Below are 18,164 nucleotides of genomic sequence, written 5' to 3' on the forward strand. Positions count from 1 at the left end.
GGGACCGGGAAGGGAAAGGGCAGGCCAATGAGGGCACGCGGGCCCCGCCCCCTGGTGCGCGGCGGCGCCACATAGGCCCTCAGGATTGGCTGCGGCGCTGGAAGGGGCGTTTGGCGCCAAAATAGAACACTGAGGGGACGACGGTTACCTTCTCCTCAGGGGGAGGCGGCGGCGGCGGCGACGGCGGCGGCGGCGGCGCCGCCGGCGTCGTTGGCGGCGGCGCCGTTGGCCGCGGCGGTGGCGTCGTTGGCGGCGGCGGTGTTGGTGGCGGCGGCGGTGGTGGTGGCGGCGGTGTTGGCGGTGGTGTTGGCGGTGTTGAGGGTGTTTGAGGTGTTGGCGGCGGTGGTGTTGGCGGCGGTGGTGCATCGCGTGGGGTAAAATCTCTGGTGAGTGGTGCTGTTGTTTCGCCCTCTCATCGGCGAGGCCGCTTCACGGGGTTCCTCTCTGCCCGCCTGGGGTCGGGAGAGGGTGAGTAGGGCCTTGGAAGTACCTCAGGGTCTTCAGTGCCCCCCGGCAAGTCACCTTAATTTAAATTCAATATCTTGTGGTAAAATTTCTGTTTCGTCGCGTCCCCCGGCGGGTGCCTGCGGAGCGAGATGAGCAGGGATCTCAGAGGCAGGGGGTGCGCCCGGGGAAGGAGCTTTCCCGTGTGGCGAGGAGGATGGCGAGGCAGAGGACAGAAGGGACAGTGGAGAAGAATACCCGAACCCAGTGAGTTTATTCCTGTGCTTCTACCACCTATTCTCCGAAGCCATAATAAAAAGCCTTTCTTTTGAACTACTTTTGCGCTAAGCAAATACAGCCGTTTGCCTCCCAGTGCTCAAAGGAATCACTGAGAATAAAACTTGTGAAGTTTTACTATCCATGTTGTTTTAATCCCCATTTTAATTTTATTTTTTGTTTGTTTTGGGTTTTTTTGTAGCAAGACCTCGACTAGTCCAGTCAACCTTGGACCAGTTTATTCCCTATAAGGGCTGGAAGCTTTATTTCTCTGAAGGTATTTTTAAACCAAAATTACATGTAGCAAGTATTTTATTCCACTTTTTCTAGAATTGCATATAAGTAGAGGGCACAAGTTCAACAGAATACAACTGAAGTTCTTATTTGTTATATAAAAACATGAGCACAATAGAGATTTTAATCTTGTGGCACACTGTAGTCTCAGTGGGCTCCAAACCTTGGAAAGGAATCTTGAATATTGTAAAACATGATCTTTCTTGAACCCGTTCAGTTAGCCACACAAAACCTGTAGTCTATCAAAGACTTGAATGTACATACCTCTGCTGTACTTTTCTTGATCCTATGTGTTTTTTCCTGTGTCACCTTGGACAAAGTTCTGTTTTGTAGTAAGTCTTTAATAGAATATTATTGTGATACTGTAGAGATCTATCATCTTCCTCAGTTTTAGAATGCAGAAAAAGAGTGGCAGAGAAATTGCCTGTTTATGTATTTTGTTAAATGGAAATAATTATTTCTGTCAGTTACTAATGAGGCATGTTTTTAATTAGCTTATGCTGACAGGTCTCCTTTTGTCCAGAAGACCCAAGCCTTTGAAAAGTTTTTCATGCAACGCATTGAGCTTTATGATAAGGTAAAAGCAAAACAAACCATATCGCACTCCAACAGCCTATTGTTGATACAATAACACTACAAATTTTGTGTGTTTTCTCCATCAAACATAATGAAACATTTATGATGTGATTTGGATGTCTTGTGTTGATAATTTGAAGTGTATTTTATAACAAAATGTTTCACAGGATGAAATAGAAAGAAAAGGAAGTATTCTCGTGGATTATAAGGAACTAATACAAGACAGAGAATTGACTAAATCAATACCAAATATATCTACTGAGTTAAGGGATATGCCTGAGAAGATACTGCACTGTATGGGTCTGGCAATTCATCAGGTAAATATGATGTTCTAATACAGAGAAGTGTAACCCTCATAATGAAAAAGAATCGGGGAATTAGATTTAGGGGGTTTTAACATCATTGCCTCTATGTTTTGTCTCTTACAGGAAATTACTGTTTATTTAAAACTCACACTCCTCCATCTCTCCACCATTTCTGTATGGCCCACAAAATCACGTTTCAAAAATGCTTCGGTCTTCGTGCATTTTGCTTATTCATCATTCATACAGTTGACTAAGACTCAATGTAGTTCTAACACTTATGTTACTCCCCATTGGGAGTTCTAATTCCTGGTTTGTTTTGTTTTGTTTTTTTAATGTGAGATATCTGTGCTGTGTGTCCCACCTCATGCAGCAGAACCACGACTGGTGGGTGAGCAGATTCAGGAATTCTGGCTCTGTTCAATGTCTCTTCAAGTAGCATTTCGCTGCTTGTTGACAGACAAGTTTTCAGATGTTTGTGCTGTAGTCAAACAAAACACAGGTTGACCACAGCATTAAAAATGGTTGTCTGCTTTTTTTTTTTTTTAATGAAAAAACCCAAACCCAACAAATAATTTTAAATTCCATTTGAAGCGAAGCTTAAAACTGCTCAAAAGCAGAAAAACACTGTTTAGTTGGGGGGTCACTGGACAGCAGAGAGCTTTTTAGGTGGGGGATCTGATTGTAAGGGATGGTAATCAAATTGTGTAGCAAATGGAATCCATGTTGCATGACACGCTGCATTGGTGGCTGCCTTTCTCTTCTGTCTAGGTGCTAACAAAGGACCTTGAAAGGCACGCTGCAGAGCTGCAGGTGCAGGAAGGATTACCGCTTGAGGGAGAACCTATAATAAATGTGCCTCTCATTCATGCTAGGTAATGGGCATTGAGTATTTGGGGTTTTTTTCCAGGAAGATCTATTTGTTTTTTTCCTCACCGTGATAAAGGCTAAATTGCCTTTGTGAAGAAAAAAGTGAAATGAAACCTGCTTCTAAGTTGAACAAACAGCTTGTAACTAGAAAAGCTTCTAAGTAGAGAAGTAACTTAAAAGTAGAACAACTATTCTATGAAACATGTATTGATTAAAACCACCACTATTTCAGTTTCTGCTGTTTACTGAAGAAGTTGGGAAGTGATTATTGTTTTTATTAGCAAAAGGCTTGTCTTTGTAAGGAGGCTGATTTTGTAGACAAAAACTACTGCCAGTAGTATTAACTATTCCTTGTGTGGATGTTTTCACAGTGGTGTATGAGGATATGTTTTTTCGTATTAGCTTAAATCTGTTAAATGATTACTGGTAGACAGTCTCAAGAATATTAATTATAATTAATCAAACTTTAATTTGAAATTAAGAAGCTGAGGTTACACTAATTCTGAATAAGTATGTACTTGCAAGAATCATAATTACTGTTATAAAACGTGATTTCCTTTGAGTTTTAATGAGTTTAGTGAGTTCCTTTCAGTTTAATGCCCTTAACATGATTTTTTTTTTCCTTTATTAGAAGTAATGGTGTCACTGACTTCAGAAGTCTGAGGGGGACTGGAAGTATATGCCCTATTTGAGTTAAAATTACTTTTTTTTTTTTTTTTTAACTCCCAACTGGTGATGGCTTAGTGTGGTATAGCCCCATATTTTGGCATGACAGGTGGATTTAGTTTGGGGACCTGTAGCACTAGGATATATTTTTAAGTTTTGCATTGTTATAAAACTGAACCCTTTTAATTACACAGTAGAATGTGTTTAGGAAAAACCTGTGGCCAAAAAAGGTATGTACAAGCTCTCAAATTCTGAGTTAAGGACCATTTTCCTGTAGAGGAAGGTATTCAGTAAGTCAGTGAAATATGCTCCTGAAATGGTTCTGCTGCGTAGACAGGGTTGAAAACGAAATGGTGCTGTTCAGGGTTTGAAGCAGGGAAAACCCTGGATTTCAGGAGTCAGACTCCTCTCATTGGTGCTGAGTTACAGGACCAGGGACAGTAGGTACAAATTTAAAAACGTAGAATTCCATGTGAACATAAGAAAATGCTCTTCTACTGTGAGAGAAGTGGTGTAGTCTCCATCCCTGAACGTATTCAAGACAACTAGATATGTACCTGGACAACCTGCTCTATCTGCCCCTGTTTGATTAGACAATCACATCAGGTCCATTCCATGATCAATGATTGTGTTTAAAGTTTGTTATTCTGAATGATTTGGCTATGTATTCTTTGTTGTCCTTAACAAGGTGCAGTGTGTTGTTCCTGATGACAGATTCTTATGTCCTTGAAACATGAAAACTCACCCTTCCTTTTGGAGCATAGGCATAACAAATCTTTGATCCTTCTGTGTTTCAAGTCTAAACACTGGTCTTAATCTGAAATAATTTAAAGAGATGGTTATAGATGACTATAAAGTAATTTCTGTTGTTTACAGGAGGGAAGTGTCACTCTATAAACAAGCTGTACAGCTGTTGATGTATATACCCTTGGGGAACATTAAATGTCACACTGCTTTCTAGAACAGGAATCAAAGACTATAACATGGGTCCACAGACAAAGTGTTTCTAACCATTGCTCTGGATTATTGTTAATAATTAGTGTGTAATTTGTTTGTTTTTTGTTGTTGGGTGTGAGATTCTTTTGGTTGTATTTGGGGGGGGGGGGGGGGGCGCGCTGTTTGTCCTGCACTTAAATATGGTAAGCTTTCAAAATGTTAATGCTTAACTTTTGTATAGGGTGTACAACTATGATCCACTAACTCAGCTGAAAAACGTTCGGGCCAACTGCTATGGAAAATATATTGCCTTGCGTGGTACTGTTGTGCGTGTCAGTAACATTAAGCCTCTGTGCACTAAGCTAGCTTTCATATGTGGCACGTGTGGAGATGTTCAGAGTGTTCCTCTACCTGATGGAAAGTATACTCTTCCAACTAAGGTCAGTTAAAACCATTTAACTCCGTACTTTTCCCTTATCTATAATGATTTGTCAAAAAGCAGCACTACTGGTGAAAAAAAAAAAAAAAATCTCACCATTAAAGCTAGGTTAAACAACCGACACATTAGAAACCGTTAAACTTACCATGCAGCTTTTTATTACTGCACACCTTTGTTATCTGAAAAAAAAATATATCCAGATGAAATAAAAGCAATATGTAGAAACTCCCTCAAATCTAGGGGAAAAAAAAAAAAACAAACTCTTAATTTTCATTTCACCAATTATATTTAAAAAGCCTGTTCTACCTCACTGCAGTGGTTTTCTGTGCTTAGATTGGGGTTCTTTGTGGGTTTTATTTAGAACTTTCTATTTTAATTTCACTGTTTTTTAATCTGGATTTAAAAAATCATTAGACATAGGATAGCACCCAGTTATTTTATCTTACCTGATGTACTCAAGTGAAAAGTATCTCCTCTGGAACATCTGCAAATATTTAAAAAAAACAACCAAACAAAAAAACCCCCAACCAAACATAAAACCAAACCAACAAAAACCCCAATAAAACCTCCAAACCAAAAACCCACCAACCCAAACCCCCCAAAAAACAAACAAAACCCAACACATAGAAACTCAAACTAGTTCACCAAGGGGATCATACAGTTCAAGCTGTACTTGTTCGAACAGCTCTGAGTCAGGGTTCAGGTGTCTGTGTTTGATAGTTCTTCATTAATTATGTTGTGCTAATTCGCAGCCCTAATTTAACTAGCTTTTTTCCTGAAATGGTGTCAATGAATCGCATTGCTTTGCTTTTTTTTTTTTTTTGTTAATCAAATAAGGCAATTTCTAATTATGATTTTAAAAAAAGGTGGAGAATGAATTAGAATTACTCTTGTTATAGTGCCTTATTCCCGAGTGCCGTGGCCGATCCTTCACAGCTGACAGAAGCTCTCCTTTAACCACCACAGTGGACTGGCAGTCTGTTAAGTAAGCACGTCTTCCCTTCTGCACAAAAATGTAATGCAACAGGGTAGTCAAAGCGGTGGGACAGTTCATTCCATGTTACACTGCGTCATTTTAATAATCTTATTATTTTTCTGGCGAGCGCTCTTTGAAATTTGTATTGCAAAGCGGTTGTTGTATTAGAGCACCACTGGACTTTGTATAATAAACCTACCCATTATGATAGCATCTTGGAAATTCTTCCTACCAGGACTGAGTTCTTTGAGAAATGTTCAGTTTGTGCTCTTTGCAGCTTTTCTTGGTCATTTCTAATTGTATCTATTATTTAATGAGTCCCTTTAATGAGTTGTAAATCTTCTAGAAAAGTACTAATAAATTACATTGGTCAGCTGTGACAGTTGACTTGTATGAACTGAAAGTAAATTTGAGGGTTAAAAATCTTATTTTGAAGTGATTGTGTCCCCCCAGTCCTTAAGGTACTCTCAGTAGAAGGAAATAGTGCTGTGCCTGCCCACTGATCTTCCTTCTATGTCTAATCAGCAAGTAGGCATACCTAAAATTTTGTGAGACTCGCTATTGGGGAAGAAGTCACTGTTTCTACAGAAATGAACAATGATAAAGTGTAGGAAGGTACTACGGCCATCCCATTATTGCCCTGTAATAGACATTCAGAAGAGTTTGTGTTGTTTTTTTGTCCGTCCTGTTAGCTCACTGCAGTAAGGGTGTCAGCATGTTTTTCTTTATTAACATTCTGTAATAAGTAATATAAAAAGTTGTTTTAAAAAGTGCTGACATTTTTGTCAGCAGCTCTAGAGGGTGCTGTTTAACACAGCTTCTTAAGAAAAAGCTTGACTCTGAGCTTCAAGGAAAAGTATCAGAGCTCTAAGTGCAGAGCCAAAGATGGAACCTTTTAAAGAACTTGTTGGTTGCTAGCCTTTTACAACTACTCAGAGTAAGCTACTGTTCTTGTTATGGTCTGAGGAATTTCTTGGCCTTTGCTCGGGTTAAAATGCCAGTTAAACATTTATCAGAGCTCTGATGTCTGACCTTAATTTTTATTTGAGGTCCATCTTATTTCAGGTACTGTACTTATTTCTACATGAATATACTCATCAGTGCTAGAAAAATCAGAATTTCAGCTTTAATTATTTCTGGAGTTGATAGTTATTGTCTTTCTGGGGTTTATGCATAATGTATACCCACTTATTAAAGTCTGAACTGAAAAAGTCTGTTTCTCCAAATTCAGCACTGCTGTTTCTAGAGTTTATCAGGGCATTCTGCTGTCTCCCTTCTCATTTTGGAAAGGATTGGATGGAAGCACACAGATGCAGATCTTGTATGCCATAAGTGGAAATGCTGTGCATGGAGCGTATGCTCACCTTATGTTTTGCAGGGTGCAGGAGCTCATGTCAGATGATCAGCGAGGAGCAGGCAGAATCCCTCGCACAATTGAATGTGAACTCGTTCAAGATCTTGTGGACAGCTGTGTCCCGGGAGATATGGTCACAATTACCGGGATAGTAAAGGTGTCGAGCACTGAGGAAGGTAAAATACATCATCTGAAACCAACACTTTTTTCTTAGGGTGGGGATTCTAGTCATTACACCAGAACAGCCATCTCCCTTCATTTGAGCCCTCAAAGTTGTAAATGCATTAAGTATATTTCTTCAGAAATATATGTATGGATATTTCTTCAGAAGTTCCCAAAGTTTTGTAACGAATTATTTTGCAAAAGCCAGAAGCAGTACTGTCCAAGAGGAGCACTGTCCCTAATCTCTACCGATAAGAGAGGGGGTTTGTAACCCACTGATCTCTACATGACTAGGGTTCCTGAATTTGAAGTGCCCATTTGACATCTGATGTTTTAGTATGTCAGCTGATAGGGAAGCCTTCTCTGAGCCACTGGTGTATCAGGGACATCCTTATTTCCTGAAGTCTCACAGAGACTCATTAGTTACTTAGCCTTTTCCCTTTAATGTCCCCTTCATACAATAGGAAAACTGTCCACACTGTTGTGAAAGTGTATTATCTTTCTTAGTTTAGTCTTCCCTGGAAAAATTTTACAACTTTTTTTTTTTTTTTGTACCCCCCAAACTGAAGTATGTTGTACACAGCTGTAATAGGATATGTTGCAGAGAACTGCAGTACTGATTTACTGTGATACCGTGTTTTCTGCTCAGTAATTATGGGGGGGATATAGAAAATGAATAATAATTAAGCTACACCTTTAATTCTTCTGCACTATGGATTTTTATTCTCTAAATATTGAGTGGAAACATTTTATATTACACTTTTATTTAGTTAGAATAATGTAATAATTTAAAATTCTTGGAAAACTTCATTTATTCTGGGAGAAAATTCTCTCTCTATATTTATACCCTCCTAGTCCAGCAAAATATTTTATTATGTACCTATATAGAGGGCACTTAAAGAACAAATGTATCTGGAAACTTACTTTGCATCAATTTTTGAAAATGCAGATGTTCAAATACTTAAATACAAACATTTTTGCATATGGCTGTACTTAATATTTCTGAATTACCCTATGCCATTTGCAAATAACATCAGTACGTAACTATAGAAAAATATTCCTTCATCCTTTCTCAATTTTTCTGACAGGAGCTTCTAAAAATAAGAATGACAAGTGTATGTTCTTGTTGTACATTGAGGCAAATTCTGTCAGCAACAGTAAAGGACAAAAAACAAAGAATTTTGATGATGAGACTTTTCAAAGATCGTTCATGGAGTTTTCACTTAAAGACCTCTATGCTGTTCAAGAAATTCAAGCTGAGGAAAATCTGTTCAGGCTCATCGTGAAGTAAGTTGTTTCAGACCTAGACAAGGTGTAGGACTAGACTTCTGAATCTTCGTGATCACCTTCAGCCAAATGTGACAGCCAATCTTAAAGCTATGAAATGTCTAAGTCTTGTGTAATAGATACCACACAGATGTAACAAACTTTAGTGGGCAAGGGGCTTGGGAGGAAATGCAAGTATTGCAGTGGGGATGTTAAGACTTTGGGAGGGATTTAAGGATAGAGGGAAGTTAGTGGTTCAATTCAACCCTGAGACAGAAAGCTATGGATAAAAAAAAAAAAAAATTTGACTCCTCACTGAGTAAATTCAACGCACTATACTAAAAGGTGCAAGAACTGAGCAGAGGGCGTGAAAGACTCTCAGTTCAGACCAAGAAGTACTCTTCTAGCTGTAGCATCTGTCAGGCCCTCCCAGTGGAGTCAAAGAACATGAAACTAGCACCTTTGAAAAGAGATTTACAAGTAGCTACTTGATTAAGGTGAGAATGGGTGCAGAAACCGCTGCGAAACTGATTCTCCTCTGTGTTTTTGTAAACTCAGATGAAAGGCTTTTCTTATTTTAAGCATATCTGGTCGTCTGAAAATTTAAAGGAATTTGATGCTGCTGATTTAAACTGATTCTATTGGGAACTCAGCAGCAGCTACCCAAATGTTTTATATGGTTTTAGAGGCATTCTATAACAAGAACAAGTGATTATTTAATAGTAATACAAGATTTATATTCCTCTTATGTTAGTGTTCCTTGTTTTTCAGCTCTCTTTGTCCTGCAATCTATGGCCACGAGGTAATTATTTTATAACAGCTCTGCTCGCAACTTTAGTTTGAAATGTTTATGCCACAGTAAACTTCTAAAGGATTTATAAAGCTTATCTGGGGTGGAAGGGGCAGGGATTTTGTTTATAGGCGACTGTGACTCTCAGTCACTTTCAGTGACAAGGAGGTGGCAGCCTTATACCCTTAAGTTAAGCCAACCAGAAGGAAAGGGTTATTATAAGCAATTCTAGGGAGCTGTCAGTATTGGTCACCATGATCAAATGCTTATTAGCATTGGTATGTACCTCTACAGATTGTAAAGGCAGGTCTGGCCCTGGCGTTATTTGGAGGATGTCAGAAGTTTGTAGACGACAAGAACAGAATCCCAGTGCGAGGAGATCCACACATTCTCATTGTTGGAGATCCAGGATTAGGAAAAAGTCAAATGTTGCAAGTATGGGTTGATTTATTTCTGTTGTCTTGTTCTATTTTTCTCTAATTCCTTATCTTGACTTCTTACAAGCACGTTAGGATAGCTGTGCTAAGACCAAAACCTGGCTGGAGCTGTCTTTTCATGTAGGATAGAAAATAGGATAGTACCCAAAGGGGGGTCCACTGCTGTGCTCTCCTTCCAGGGACTCTTGCAGAATGAATCAGGCCTGTTAAAACACTTCCCAAAGCAGGTATACTTGGTCAAGACTGGGCTTTCAAGTACAGACTTGTTGTCCTGTCCTTATGTAGTTTTTTTTCACCAACCCTTTTCTCCGGTGTGGAGTTTCATTCCTTCCTATCCTCATTTAGCTGATCCATTGTCAAATATAAGAAATACACTGTTGGAACTAATGCAACTTTAACTACCGTGTCACTCAACTTCTGTTGGATTCACTTCCATTCTCTTAGTCTATTTTTATGTTGCTAGCATGGATCTCAGCTTCTTGGGAAAGGGACCTGCTGCTGCGTTTGGGTTTTAATCTTGGTGGGTGTTTCTGCATGACTGTGACAAAATCAGTTAGTAATAGAATTTTTTCATATTAAATGGTTCTAATGTTCCATGTATTTTCCCATGATTACTGTGAAGTGAGAGGGGGACACAGTTCATCTAGACCTGCGGTGTTGAATACCTCATTTAAAAAGTCTGAGCCTTTTTAATGTGGACATGTAATGTTGGGGTATGACTTGCAATAACTTAACCAAAGCGATGGATTTGTATGCAGGCATCTTGGCAAACAAATTTTTAAATTACTTTTTCACTGAGTGGGGGCTCTTTAGCATACGGTAAATGATTTGTTTTTTCCACATTGTTACTAAATAACAGAATGCCTTTCAAGAAAATCTAGTAATCCGCAGATAAGACCCTGAGACAAGGATCCTCTGTCATCACTGTCACAGGGAAAAAAAAATAATCCCAAGGAGAAAACCAAAGTTGTGTAGAAGCCAGTTTTTTTTTGTTCGGGTTTTTTATTCAATACTCAGTGCCTGTCACCTATCTGGTACTGAACAAATATCCTGTGGGTGTTATTTTTTTAAATAAAACAGAGGTACCAGTAACTATAGAGTTACTGGGAAAATCTAGTTATAACTGTATTCTAGGCAAATTTAACTGCAACATGTCTGTGTTCAAGCTTACCATGCTTTGCTTTTCTAGTTCATATTTCAAATTGTAGGCTACTTTGTGGATACTAGAGGCATGGAGAAGACTAGGATTGTCCTTTAACCCCTAGTTGTGGGGAGAACTATGCCTTCCTCCACAGAAGCAGCATGTGTGGGGCACCAGGACAAGATATTAGTCTAAATAGACCTTGGGGTCTGAAGATACAGAAACTGTATACCTGCAATTCTGTGACAGATAGCATGTCCCCAAGCATTTCAACATAACTTGAAGTGCTTGTGCCCAAGGTCCTAGTAGTTTTGATAACTCAGTAGACAGGGCTGTGCTGCAAGTATGGTGACCAGAGTTATTCCTACTGTTTTCCAGAAGTATGTCTCTCAGAGTTGCAGGGAGTTATAACTTTACTGTTGGGCCACGTTAAGCAGAAAGATACAAAATTGGGTTTACTTTGAATTGCTGCTCTGGGATAAGGCTTCTGAAATTCTTCACATCGGGGAGGCAAAAAATATTTATTTCTCTTCTAGGCTGTGTGTAATGTTGCTCCTCGAGGTGTGTATGTTTGTGGCAATACTTCCACCAGCTCTGGCCTGACCGTTACACTGTCTAGAGATGGTGCTTCTGGAGATTTTGCCTTGGAAGCTGGTGCTTTAGTGCTTGGAGATCAAGGTAAAACATGTAATGCTAAAGGTTTTGTGTGTCCGGATGGGGGGGGTCAGGGCTGTGCGTGCTGCTGAGTTTAACTACAGTGCTTGCATAACTGTGGACTAAGAATGTAAATCTGAAGTATGATATTGGCTTTCCACACGTTGGGAAGTTCTGAGCTTCTCCAGTAGCTTCTCTGGAGGCGATTCCTGCTTTCCTAGGGCTTAGAATGCATGTGAAACTGGAGTTCTGCAATTCACATGCTGACCTTACTTAATGTGTCAAAGAACTAGGGTTTTGTTTTTGAGAAATCTCCAACTTAATGGCAGCTGTTAGGCTCTTACTCGTTTTGAAAAATAGCTGGTTTATGAGATTTGTCTGTCTCCATTTTTGACAAGCTTGTTTTTTCATCTTGGTGTGTAATCAAGACACTGCTTCAGCAAGCCAGGCCAACTTCATAATGGCTCAGCTGCAGCACCGCAAAATTAAAACAAGTCTTGCTGAAATGGAGACTTGGTCTGATGTCTCCTGCAGTCCCTAGGACTTTAGGTTGGACTTCTGATGTAGCACTGGATTGCAGCATACACTTGTGCATCAGTTAATGTATTTTCTAATAAGTCTTTGTCCTGTGTTAATTGCTTCCAGGAATTTGTGGAATAGATGAATTTGATAAGATGGGAAACCAGCATCAGGCTTTGTTGGAAGCCATGGAACAGCAAAGCATCAGCCTTGCCAAGGCTGGCATTGTTTGCAGTTTGCCAGCTCGGACATCTATCATTGCTGCAGCAAACCCAGTTGGAGGACATTATAACAAAGCCAAAACAGTGTCTGAGAACTTAAAGTGAGCACTTCCTGAAATATAGTTCACATTCAGGAGTAGATGCTTCTGGCAGCCTTGTAGCTTGCATATAATTGCTTTCTAGTTTCCTGGAGCTTGAACACAAACCTACTGTAATAATTTTTCGTGGCTTTTGAGAGAGAAATTGCTGTTCTACTTTATTCTGGATGAATGGGACAGGATTTTTTTTGTGTCTTTGAAGTGGAGCAGAGTTGTTGTAATTCTTCTACTTCTTTGAGCACTGTGTGGGTTTGTTTTTTTTTTCTTTATTCTAGAATGGGGAGTGCTTTACTGTCGAGATTTGATCTAGTTTTCATTTTGCTGGACACCCCAAATGAAGATCATGATAACTTGCTGTCTGAGCATGTGATGGCAATCCGAGCTGGAAAGCTGGCAGCATGCAGCAGCACTGTTGTGACTCGCACCAATACACAGGACCTCTCTGTTCTTGAAGTTGTTTCAGATCGACCACTGCTTGAAAGGCTAAAGGTAGGACTTGTCCTGTGGCTGTTGCTGTGCCCCTTCCTGTGGTGTTTCTTGCCCTGGGACCTGGCAACCCTGATCTGAATGTCTTCAGTCTCTGACTCTCATTTTTCTCATGATAATTGGCTATGAATTAAAGATGAAACATTTAGGGCTCCAGCCACCAGTTTCTACCAATTGTCTGCTGCAGCTAACGTTACCCCTCCTGCTGGAGCTGCTAAAGATGTGTCTCAAGCCATTGTCGTTTCCACACAGAAGACAATTTATTAGCTGAGCTGTTGTTTGTCTGGTTTTTTTCGGTTCTGGTAGTAAGGGGACTTTGCAGGAGATGCTCTAATGCAAAGTTGCTGTGTTGGATTTCAATGAAGAGCTACAGAACTAGACTGGAGTTAATAATTTAATGTAACATGATGTGCTGGGAAGTATTGAATCAGAATAAATCTGTGTGTAAACAAATCCTTGGGCATCTGCAACTCATGGAAGATTTGGGGATTACAGGAGAGGAAGCACATTTTTTACTAAACTGAAGTGATCAGTTTGAGAGCTGATATTGTGAAGTCCCAGGTCTTGGGAGAAATATCCCCTACTGGAGCTAACCACAGGTACTTTTGGAAATGGGATATCAGCAGTGATGGTTTACTCTTCCATGGAGCTGTATTTTGTAACAGCTGGGAATTGGGATTTTTTTCTTTTTGAGGGAGAATTCTTGACATAGTTAAATCATATTTGGCACTTCTTTATCATTGCAAAGGAGAAGCCTCAGCTGCTTTTTATGAAATGGCCAAGTGTGTTTCATTACATGTTTAAGCATAGGGTACGGACTTCTTAAGTACACAGTTCATATATGAAGCAATAAAGCCCTTACAGTGAAGTTTTTACCAGATAAAGCACAGATGAAGATTTTATGTTAAAATTTGCATTGTATAGGGCTCTGACAAACAGAAATCTAAGCTCTTTGTAATTGGGTTAGATCTTACCAGGAGAAAACTTTGACGCCATTCCACATCAGCTGCTGAGGAAGTATGTTGGATATGCTCGGCAGTACGTTCATCCAAATTTATCTCCAGAAGCTGCTCAGGTCCTCCAGGAATTCTACCTTGAGCTTCGGAAGCAGAACCAAGGAGTAGACAGCACACCCATCACCACGAGGCAGCTAGAGTCACTGATTCGACTTACGGAGGTAAATGCAAGCTGTAATACTTAAGGGATAGAAAGCAAAGAGATTATTCCTAAACTACTGCTGATATCCTATAGTTTTTGACAGCTTGTTCACTGCTATGATTTTTTTGTTGTGTTTAAAAAAAAAAAAAAAAGTGAGCATGCAAGAGTCTTACAAATGCTTAAGGGCTACTGTTGCTTAAAGCATCTTATAAAGTAAAGCACCCTGGAGGGGATGGAAAAGGAATCCGACGCATTCTCCCAAAAGGAGAAAAATTAGGTGCAGGTAAGAACAAGCTGCTGCCCATCTTGAACTTCAACTGCCACTGTTTTCACTAAGACTATTTGTGATCTGCCGCTTCCCAAGAATACACTGTTAAAAAGCAAACAATCTCCAAGCTACAGCCTAATGGCAGTAAACAGGAGATGACATTGAAACGCTATTGAAAAAATAGAGGAATCTTCCTCCAAATGCTGTAGGCTCAGGTTCCATCTCTGCTCCTATAATTTGTGCTTGTTGAGAGCGACTGTAGATTTTTTTCACATTGGCTATAATGTATCTTAAATATACCTTTGTGGGATGTTTTGTTTTGTTTTAAGGCAAGATCAAGGCTGGAATTAAGGGAGAAATCTACCAAGGAAGATGCTGAGGATGTAATAGAAATAATGAAATATAGGTAATACACACTGCTTTAAAAATAAAGCATCATAGTGCTATTAATTCAAAACTATTTTTTTTAATTACAGATATGCAAACACATTGAAGAAATTGCATTACTGAGTTTAGGCTCATGATACTAATATTCAGATTCGTTACCTCTTTAAAAACTGACAGTAGCCCTAAGTTGAATACTTTGGCTTAGGCCTTTGAGTTGTATCATCATAGCAGTTATGTGTATCTGCACAGTAACTTAGACACAAAGTGCTACCAAAAGTTTGGGGGGTTTGTTGTTTGTGGTTTTTTTGGTTTGTTTTTTTTTTTGTTGTTGTTATGTGATTACTCTCTGGTACAGTTGAACAATTCAAGTAATTTGGATAGATGCTTAGTCTAAATTCCTTAGATAGGAAGCCATTCCCTAGTATGAAAATCGCTATGTGGCTTCTGAAAGCTTTCTCAAGCAGTTATGTTTCAGGAAGCAAATTCATGTACTTACTTTTACCTCCTCTTGGTCTTTTTTTATATATATTTAGCATGCTGGGAACCTACTCTGATGAGTTTGGAAAACTGGACTTTGAACGTTCACAGCATGGGTCTGGGATGAGCAATCGGTCACAAGCAAAAAGATTTGTTTCTGCCCTTAACAGTATCGCAGAGAGAACTTACAACAATCTCTTTGACTTGCAACAGCTTCGACAAATTGCAAAGGAGCTACAACTACGAGTAAGTTTGGAAATCAAGCATTTCTTCAACAACGAACTGCAAGACCAATCAAAATTATTTATTGCAAAATGGAAACTGGGAAAGGCACATGTTGTGCCTTTATGCTGAACAGAAATAAGCAGCTTTTGCTGATTTTAGGCTGAACACTCTTCCCGTAGAGCTTTTGTTTGTAAGCTTTATGAATCTTACTAGCTGTTTGACAGTAGCAACTCCTTGCACTAGTAAGGGTTGGTTCTATTTCTGAAGCTGGTGCTGAAAAAGAATTCTGCTTTGTTTCATGAAAGGCAATTTTGGTTTCAGTAAAATTTGCTTCCTCTGGCTTCCTGGGGGACACACCTATTTTAATTCCCACATTTAGACTGTTACACTGTCTATTTTGTTCTATTTTGGCAGCGCAGTGATGTTTCTGCTTGGCTTTCTTTGGCCCAAATATGCCTTTAGGGTTCTCATTCCTGCTTCAAGCATCCTAATACTCTAACCTGATAGGAACATCATGTAGGACAGACGGCCACAAATGTGTGTTATCTTGTAATTGATTTGCATTCTGTACTTGTGGGGGGACTTCAGCCAAATAAAAATATCAGTAGTTAATTCTACTTTTTGCTTCATGATGAAAAAATTTAAATGGCAATTTAAAACAAGACTGGATTTCCAGTGTAATGAGTGAAAAGTAGTGATAATGAATTTCTCTTTTTGGAACTTAAGGGTAGTAATGCTCTGCTTTCTGTTAGCTTACTTTGGCCAGCTGGGGAAAGATGGCTTTAGTTTCCTAACTTGTTCAGATGTTGCCTGTACATAAGACTGGATTTGGTGTGAGTCCTGTCTGACAGAACATGTTACTGCCAGCTCTCTTCTTACAAGATCAATCATTCATTCAGCAGCTACTGACCTATAGCTAATTTGATCAATTCTAGTTTTCTCTTTCTATATACAATATTTTTCGCCCATTCCAAGTTCTATACCCGTAACAAATACTTGGAAATCATTGAGAGTTGTAGAAATCAGACTTTTCTTTGGTAGATACCTGTGTTTCAGACCTTAGATTTATACATATGTAATTCTGCATACTGTCTGGATGTCATGACGTGGAGAACGCTTGTTCTGTGTAACACCACAGCATAAACAGTGTGTAAGTAAAGCACAAAAGGGTGCAACTGACTGCATGCCACCTCCTAGTAGGTCAGCAGTTTGCTAAGGAAACGATAACCTATTCTTAGCTCACTTTAAACACGTCAGAACTTTGAAATATGTTGCTTTGCATCAGATAAAATGTAATTTTTCCAATTTGATGCTTATTGTTGTCTTGTCTTTTCCCAGGTATCCGATTTTGAGAGCTTTATTGGATCCCTAAATGACCAGGGTTACCTCTTGAAAAAAGGTTCAAGAGTTTATCAGCTTCAGACGATGTGAAAAGAGCCACTGCAATCAACTTTCTTGAGACATAACTGTTACATCTGATGGATCTGCAGGATGCTGAGCGCCCGCGGGCTTGCTTAAAGCCGCTGTAGGATAAACCGGCACATGGTATTGCTGCTCGATTCACCCTACAGGTCTGCTAGCTCAAAGGGGACTCTGTAAGACCAGCATGTACTTTGTCCTCCTTGAGGAGTGGAAAATACATTTTATATTGACATTATCGCAGTGCCACAACAGATTTTTACTTCTAAAAGCGACATTGGACCCACAAATTTAAAACCGGGAATCTTTTTGTGATAAGGTGATGCAAGTTGTATTTTTAGCACTGTAGTTCTTGAGAGGAATTTAAAGTACAAATATGTTTCCAAAAGGTTGGGACCCTTCAGGTTGAGACAACACAGTTTTATAGCTGTTAAGAAGTGTTGCTTTACTGGAACTGACTCCATTTTCTGCCTTCTATCTCTGTGTTTATTGGTCTTTGAAACTGAGATTTTATTTGAAATGCAAGTCTGATTTAAGAAAATATCCTCATTACAAAATTTGTAAAACAGGAATGAGATTTTGCAAGTTGTATTTTTAGCACTGTAGTTCTTGAGAGGAATTTAAAGTACAAATGTGTTTCCAAAATGTTGGGACCCTTCAGGTTGAGACAACACAGTTTTACAGCTGTTAAGAAGTGTTGCTTTACTGGAACTGACTCCATTTTCTGCCTTGTATCTCTGTGTTTATTGGTCTTTGAAGCTGAGATTTTATTTGAAATGCAAGTCTGATTTAAGAAAACATCCTCATTACAATATTTAATTTGTAAAACAGGAATGAGATTTTATGTATGTCTTTCATTAAACATTATGTATGAGAAATCTGTGATTTGTTCAGGAGTGTTACTCCGTAACAGTGAACAGGGGTGTGGGTGTTGATGGCCATTACAAGATACACAATGCAAACATGTTACCTGTGTTTCTGTGCAACTCTGTTCCTGACACAACAAGAACGTGTGTTCTGCAAGAGTAAACTGCTGAATGTTTCCTGACTTTTATGAAACCAGAATCATGGTCTGCTGTGATAAAATGGCAGATAAGAAGCTTTCAGTGTAAGTATTAAAAGACACACGGAACCTTCAAAACAATTTTAAAAATTTAAGGGTGCATTGCTGATACTTCTGTTTTCTTCTTTCGTGTCTACATAAATTGTAAGACAAGAAAATAAGCTTTGTTATTTCTGCTTTTTTTAAGTGACATAAGGTTCTGATCTACAGCATGCTTCCACAGCAGTTTTGGGTGAAAATATGCGCTTTACAGATTTGAA

General features: G+C 39.2%; 1 protein-coding gene and 1 long non-coding RNA gene across 4 annotated transcripts; one reads left to right on the plus strand and one right to left on the minus strand.

Moving 5' to 3' along the window:
• The first annotated feature begins 298 nt into the window (after positions 1 to 298).
• On the plus strand, positions 299 to 17,719 carry LOC122153758 (DNA helicase MCM8). Of its 3 annotated transcripts, none has more exons than XM_042796166.1 (18): positions 299 to 386; positions 923 to 997; positions 1,509 to 1,591; positions 1,758 to 1,907; positions 2,664 to 2,767; positions 4,606 to 4,804; positions 5,703 to 5,788; positions 7,158 to 7,309; positions 8,384 to 8,582; positions 9,333 to 9,363; positions 9,646 to 9,786; positions 11,466 to 11,607; positions 12,229 to 12,424; positions 12,697 to 12,910; positions 13,875 to 14,084; positions 14,663 to 14,739; positions 15,254 to 15,443; positions 16,761 to 17,719. In XM_042796166.1, exons 3-18 carry the CDS (start codon positions 1,565 to 1,567, stop codon positions 16,851 to 16,853), a joined length of 2,211 nt encoding a protein of 736 aa, XP_042652100.1. In that variant the 5' UTR covers positions 299 to 386; positions 923 to 997; positions 1,509 to 1,564; the 3' UTR covers positions 16,854 to 17,719. The 3 variants fall into 3 exon arrangements, with proteins under 3 accessions (XP_042652100.1, XP_042652098.1, XP_042652101.1); XM_042796164.1 differs by lacking the exon at positions 299 to 386 and adding an exon at positions 578 to 711; XM_042796167.1 differs by lacking the exons at positions 299 to 386; positions 14,663 to 14,739; positions 16,761 to 17,719 and adding an exon at positions 578 to 711 and having other exon boundaries at positions 15,254 to 15,367.
• LOC122153760 lies at positions 511 to 7,230 on the minus strand. The gene is made up of 3 exons (XR_006165632.1): positions 7,144 to 7,230; positions 4,949 to 4,982; positions 511 to 584 (listed from the first exon to the last, which is right to left on the minus strand). It is a non-coding gene; the product is annotated as an uncharacterized LOC122153760 (long non-coding RNA).
• Positions 17,720 to 18,164: the final 445 nt, after the last annotated feature.

The sequence above is a fragment of the Tyto alba genome, unplaced genomic scaffold, assembly GCF_018691265.1.
Source record: "Tyto alba isolate M040663 unplaced genomic scaffold, T.alba_DEE_v4.0 Super-Scaffold_22, whole genome shotgun sequence".
In the NCBI taxonomy this organism is placed as follows: Eukaryota; Metazoa; Chordata; class Aves; order Strigiformes; family Tytonidae; genus Tyto; species Tyto alba.

Excerpts from the sequence above, each read along its gene's own strand:
- LOC122153758 (XM_042796164.1), top strand. The coding sequence starts at position 597 with ATGAGCAGGGATCTCAGAGGCAGGGGGTGCGCCCGGGGAAGGAGCTTT. Across the intron at positions 5,789-7,157 it reads GTGGACTGGCAGTCTGTTAA|GGTGCAGGAGCTCATGTCAG; the intron begins GTAAGCACGTCT and ends TATGTTTTGCAG. Across the intron at positions 7,310-8,383 it reads GGTGTCGAGCACTGAGGAAG|GAGCTTCTAAAAATAAGAAT; the intron begins GTAAAATACATC and ends TTTTTCTGACAG.